Here is a 6443-nt window from a genome sequence, read left to right as displayed (position 1 = left end):
ATTCCTGCCATCCCAGGTATCAGCCTGGTGAATCTTTGCTGAACTCCTTCCATGGCAAGAATATCCTTCCTCAGATAAGGCGACCAAAACTGCACACAATACTCAACATGTGGTCTCACTAAGGCCCTATACAACTGCAGCAAGACATCCTTGTTCTTGTACTCAAACCCTCACGCTATGAAGGCCAACATACCATTTGCCTTCTTAACCGCCTGCTGTACCTGCATGCTTACCTTCAGCGACTGGTGCACAAGGACACCCAGGTCTCGTTGCACTTCCCCTTCTCCCAATCTATTGCCATTCAGATAATAATCTGCCTTCCTGTTTTTGCCACCAAAGTGGATAACCTCGCATTTATCCACGTTATGTTGCATCTGCCATGCTTCTGCCCAATCACCCAACCTGTCCAAATCATCCTGTAGTTTCTCGGCATCCTCCTCACAGCACACATGCCCACCCAGCTTTGTGTCGTCTGCAAATTTGGAGATATTACATCTAGTTCCCTTGTCTAGATCATTAATATATATTGTGAATAGCTGGGGTCCAAGGACCGATCCCTGCGGTACCCCACTCGTCACTGCCTGCCACTCGGAAAAAGACCCGTTTATTCCAACTCTCTGCTTTCTATCTGCCAACCAGTTCTCTATCCAAGTCAATACCTCGCCCCCAATCCCATGTGCCTTAACTTTACACGCTAATCTCTTATGTGGGACCTTATCAAAAGCCTTCTGAAAGTCCAAATACACCACATCCACTGGTTCTCCCTTATCTATTTTACTAGTTACATCCTCAAAAAATTCCAGTAGATTAGTCAAGCACGATTTACCTTTTGTAAATCCATGTTGACTTTGTCCGATCCTGTCACTGTTTGCCAAATGCTCTGCTATTACATCTTTTATAATGGACTCTAGCATTTTCCCCACTACTGATGTCAGGCTTACCGGTCTGTAATTCCCCGTTTTCTCTCTACCACCTTTTTTGAATAGTGGGGTAACATTAGCTACCCTCCAATCCATGGATACTGTTCCAGATTCCATCGAATGTTGGAAGATGATCAGCAATGCATCTACTATTTCTAGGGCCACTTCCTTAAGTACCCTAGGATGTAGATTATCAGGCCCTGGGGATTTATCGGCCTTCAATTTCCCCAACACCATTTCCCTACAAATACTGATTTCTTTTAGTTCCTCCCTTTCATCAGACCCTATGTTCCCCAACATTTCCAGGAGGTTAGTTGTGTCCTCCTTTGTGAAGACAGAACCAAAATATTTATTTAATTGGTCTGCCATTTATTTGTTTCCCATTATAAATTCCCCTGATTCTGACTGCAAGGGACCTACGCTTGACTTCACCAATCCTTTTCTCTTCACATATCTATAAAAGCTTTTACAGTCAGTTTTTATGTTCCCTGCAATCTTACTCTCATATTCTATTTTCCCTTTCTTAATTAATCCCTTTGTCCTCCTTTGTTGAATCCTAAATTGCTCCCAATCCTCTGGATTACTGCTTTTTCTGGCCAATTTATATGTCCTCTCCTTGGATCTTATGCTATCCCTAATTTCCCTCGTTAGCCACAGTTGAGTCATCTTTTTTGTTTTATTTTTATGCCAAACTGGGATGAACAAATTCTGTAATTCATCCATGCGGTCTTTGAATGTTTGCCATTGCCTATCCACCGTTAACCCTGTGAGTGACATTCCCCAATCAATCCTACCCAATTCGCGTCTCAGACCATCGTAGTTTCCTTGATTTAAATTCAGGACCCTAGTCTCTGAGTCAACTACTTCATTCTCCAGAATTCGATCATATTATGATCGCTCCGACCCAAGGGGCCTCGTACAACAAGACTGCTCGCGGATGAGGTCACCCTCTGCCAGCATGTACTCAGATAATTACCCCCATTTTCTACTGGTGCACCACAGTTCACACACATTCACTTTTTTGATAAAATGAACGGAGGAAAATATGGCACAAATAGATTCCTATGAAACACTGACGGCTTCATAAATAACTAACGTACCTGTGTATTGGTCTTTATGGCAGTCATTCGGTGTTCCAGACCCCTTTGTCTTTCCGAAATCATTGAGTTCTGCAGTAATTTTTCCTCGTGCCCCTAACGTACATAGAACAGATAAAAATTTCAGGGACAAAATACCACAATCAATAAAAACAACATATGCTTACCTCGGCTCAAATTGTTAATGCTACAATTTTGCTTGATAAGATGAAACTTGACCCTAAAACCACTAGTAAGAGTGGATTTTTAGTGTTCTATTTCAAAAAATAAATTCCTCCCTTCACATCGAAAAAACCCATAGTGAACTCTAGTACGGGTATACGGACAACTAGTTAGCGTGGACAAAATCCCAAATCTCAAACCCAGCAAGAGAGTTAATGCTGCTTTAACAAGGCATTGTAAACAATTGATTTATCAAGGAGCTCCACTTTGGGATTTCATTTAACCAATCCTGGTGATCTGGGATTGGCTGTAGGATCAGCTGGAGGTGTGTGATCCTGCAGCAGACACTGCAGCTGATACACACTGCAGCTGATAATACTGTTGACACATGCTACACCTGGTCCTGCCCCAGATATGTCCAACAGCTGATCCTACATCTGAAACATTCTGCAGCTGATGTACAGGAAAAATAATCCGACAGCTGACATGCACAGCAGCTGATTCTGGAGCTGAAACATGATGCAGCTGAAACACACAATAGCTGATCCCACAGAGGATAGGCAGAACAGCTGAACTGATAGCCGATACATGTTGCAATTGATACTACAGCTAATATGCAATACAGTTGATCCTGATGCTCAAGTACAGAAACACCTATACATGTGCCTGGAACTGTAAGCAAATACACAATTGATGGGTTTATGGTCAGAATCTCGATGTGCAGACCAGCCCAGTATAAATAGCTTGTACTGTACGGACTTTGGATCTACATTCAACAGTGTTTGACTGTATTGCCAATTAGCTTTTCGGACATCATTGTAGTTAAATAAAAATGTTAATGTGTGTGAAGTCATCAGATTTTCAGACCTAATAATCACCTGATATATGTAGGGACATGCTGCCAATAATAATTATTACAATTATAAATTGAATGACCTGAAAATATCTGTTTCAGAAGGTGATTGCATTTCATTAAAGAAAATTAAAATTGATTCCCAATCTTATGTGGAACTAACAATGCAATATTGGTATGAAATTTGCTGGTGAGTTATAGTTTTCTTTGCCTTTATAAATAGGTCATATCTTTTTGTTTTACTGCGTGAAATACTGAAAAAAATCTGGATGGAAATTAATTGGGCTTCAAAGTGAGCAAAGCCGCCCAATTCTTAGTAGTGGCTACCTTAGTGCCAGTTGTCTACTGTGCAGGTTAGCAACTATGGCTGGAAGTTCTTATCCACAGTAACTGAGGGAGGGAAGGCATTTCATAGCCTAAGGTGTTTGTTAGCTCTGAAAATACATGCTTCAAAAAGCTATAAAATCAGTGCATTTAGAATTAAATTCCAATCTAGACTTAATTGGCTCAATTTTCATCGGGCCGTTGAGGCGGGATTGGAGGCGTGTGGGGGGTTAAAATTGCGAAATTGGGGGGCACGAACCCATCCCGCCCCCAACCCGCCTCCATGCCCGTTTCCCAGGAGGCGGGTACCCGACCTGTGCTGGGAGCCGCCTCCCCGAGGCGGGAAGGTGATTAGTGCCAATTAACTGCCTGTTAACAGGTAGTTAAAAGGCAATTTTTAGCCTAATCCCTATTTTTATTCCTGAAGTGCTCCAAATCACGCCAAGTTAGCGAGGTGGACCGTCGGGCTGAAGGACTTGGAGGGTTCGAGGTGTCCGGTGTTCAGGTGAGTGATGGGTGCATGAGTGCAGAGGTAAGTGTGTTTGATGTGTGTAAAGTGTTTAAATAAGTTTTACTTACCTTTTCTTACTAATGCAGCCTTCCTTCCTTCAGGTCTCTGGAGTCCCTCATCTCACCGGCACAGAAAGCAGAATGGCCGCGAGCTGTCAAAATCTGCAGCATTCTTTCTGTTCTGGAGAGATCTCTAAATCAGCCTGAGAGGAAGGAATTAACTTAGCGTACAGATTGTCAGTGTTTGACAGCTTCAAAGAGCTGTCAAACGCTGATATTTCATCTGTCAAAATCTCTTGACAGATGAAATGTCAATTTGTGACGTCACCTGTTGCCGGGTGGCCCTTAATTGGCCTGCTGAGCCCGCTGGGCCGGCACAACAAGGTCAATCAAGTGAAAATCGCGTGGGTTGGCCACAACTTGATGGAGGCGGGACTACAACCCCAAAAGTTGTAGTCCCGCCTCTTACACGCCTCCATTGATAAAATCCAGCCCAATGACTTCAATGGAATAGAAAATCAGGCGGGTGTAAAACAGGCTGTCGTTTCGCTAGTGCCCATTTTGTGCTACCACCAAAGTCAAATTTCACCCTGTAATTTTCAGTTTTACTTCTCATGTGAATGATCAGTGGTTATGTAGAATGAGGCATTAATGAAAAACTAATATTACTAGACAACAATGGAATGCTTCACGAGATGCACAAGCATCTAAGAAAAATTGCGTACCTGTTCAGGTGTGTTTACCGTTGTTAGAATCCTCCGCTCTTCCCTCAGACAATTTGCAATAACAGATGCCATATGTAAAGGGTTTCCCAGATACTGCACCTATAGCATAAAGGAAATGCTATGTAGTGTCAAAATATTCAAAATCAGTGACTAACGCAACAGGCAGCAGGATTTTATTTATCTTTGCATCTCTGTATTATTGGAATTGGGGAGGAGGGGTCCGAGAAAGAATACTGTATTATTCTTCCTAGTTTTCTTCCCTTTTCACATTATTTACCACTATGCAACTTATTTCAACTTGGGGCAGGGAGAAAGATTAGACAGTCTGGGCCATATAAGTCTTCATAATCACTGATTTGAAATCAGACATCGACTGGTAGAACTGATAGTGAGAGGTTGACTGCTGTTTAGGAACATGACTGGAGGACTTCCAAAAATGGCCCCTTCACCGAAGAGAGCTTGAAGGTGGAAATGACCATATGTAGGGCTACGGAGAACCCTCCTAATTGAGCAAATGTGCAGCAGTCATGGAAAGAGGCAGTGAACAGAGTGAGTGCAGTCTCCATGTCCATAGGTTGTGGGAGCAAATGCACAAAAAGTTCTCTGGACTGAGGAAGAATGCCAAGGTAAAGTTCAATAAATGGTGTCACTAAATGGAAAGGAATGCCCTGGCTATGCTTGCACCAAGCATTCAGCCAATATCAGCAATACAGCATGCAAAGCACTGGTCACACCCCTCACATCTCAGCTTCTACAAGTATGTAAAAAGGAAGAGAGTAGCAAAAGTAAGCGTTGGTCCCTTAGAGGCTGAGACAGGAGAAATTATATTGGGGAACAAGGAAATGGCAGAGGCTTTAAACAAATATTTTGTATCTGTCTTCACAGTAGAAGACACAAAAAGTATACTACAAATAGTGGGAAACCAAGCGGCTAATGACAGCGAGGAACTTAAAGTAATTAATATCAGTAGAGAAAAAGTACTTGCGAAACTAATGGGACTAAAAGCCGACAAATCCCCTGGACCTGATGGCCTACATCCTAGGGTTCTAAAAGGAGTGGCCACATGGATAGTGGATGCATTGGTTGTGATCTTCCAAAATTCCCTAGATTCAGTAAAAGTCCCAGTGGATTGAAAGGTAGCAAATGTAACCCCGCTATTCAAGAAAGGAGTGAGAGAGAAAACCGGGAACGGCAGTCCAGTTAGCGCGACATCAGTCGTCAGGAAAATGCTGGAATCCATTATTAAGGAAGTGGTAACAGGGTACTTAGAAAATCATAATATGATTAGGCAGAGTCAACATGGTTTTATGAGGATGTAACTAGCAGGGTAGATAGTGAAACCAGTGGATGTAGTATATTTGGATTTCCAAAAGGCATTCGATAAGGTGCCACATAAAAGGTTGTTAAGCAAGATAAGGGCACATGGGTTTGGGGGTAAGGTATTAGCATGGATAAAGGATTGGTTAACAGACAGAAAACAGAGAGTAGGGATAAACGGGTCATTTTCAGATTGGCAGGCTGTAACTAGTGGGATGCCGAAAGGATTAGTGCTTGGGCCTCAGCTATATTAATTACTTTGATGGAAGGACCGAATGCAATATATCCAAGTTTGCTGATGATACAAAGCTATGTGGAAAAGTAAGATGTGAGAACGATGCAAAGAGCCTGCAAAGGGATCGAGACAGGTTAAGTGAATGGGCAATAAGGTGGCAGATGGAGTATAATGTGGGGAAATGCGAGTTTATTCACTTTGGTAGGAAGAATAGAAAAACAGAATATTTTTTATATGGTGAGAAACTATTAAATGTTGGTGTTCAGAGAGATTTGGGTGTCCTCGTACAAGAAACACAGA

General features: G+C 42.3%; 1 protein-coding gene across 1 annotated transcript in view; it reads right to left on the bottom strand.

The window, feature by feature from the left end:
- LOC147120229 (signal transducer and activator of transcription 4-like) overlaps positions 1-6443 on the bottom strand; it is a 178686-nt gene that overhangs the window by 116623 nt on the left and 55620 nt on the right. Inside the window, exons 4-5 of the mRNA XM_085985850.1 lie at positions 4592-4690; positions 2021-2113 (exon numbers count right to left, since the gene is read on the bottom strand). Of these exons, the coding sequence (XP_085841976.1) occupies positions 2021-2113; positions 4592-4690 (192 nt within the window). The remainder of the gene's footprint in view (positions 1-2020; positions 2114-4591; positions 4691-6443) is intronic.

The sequence above is a fragment of the Somniosus microcephalus genome, chromosome 4 (genome assembly GCF_052327205.1).
Source record: "Somniosus microcephalus isolate GS21.2 chromosome 4, FLI_Smic_1.0, whole genome shotgun sequence".
NCBI lineage: Eukaryota > Metazoa > Chordata > Chondrichthyes > Squaliformes > Somniosidae > Somniosus > Somniosus microcephalus.
The sequence above is the reverse complement of the archived record's forward strand: the minus strand, read 5'-3'. Positions and strand labels throughout refer to the sequence as shown.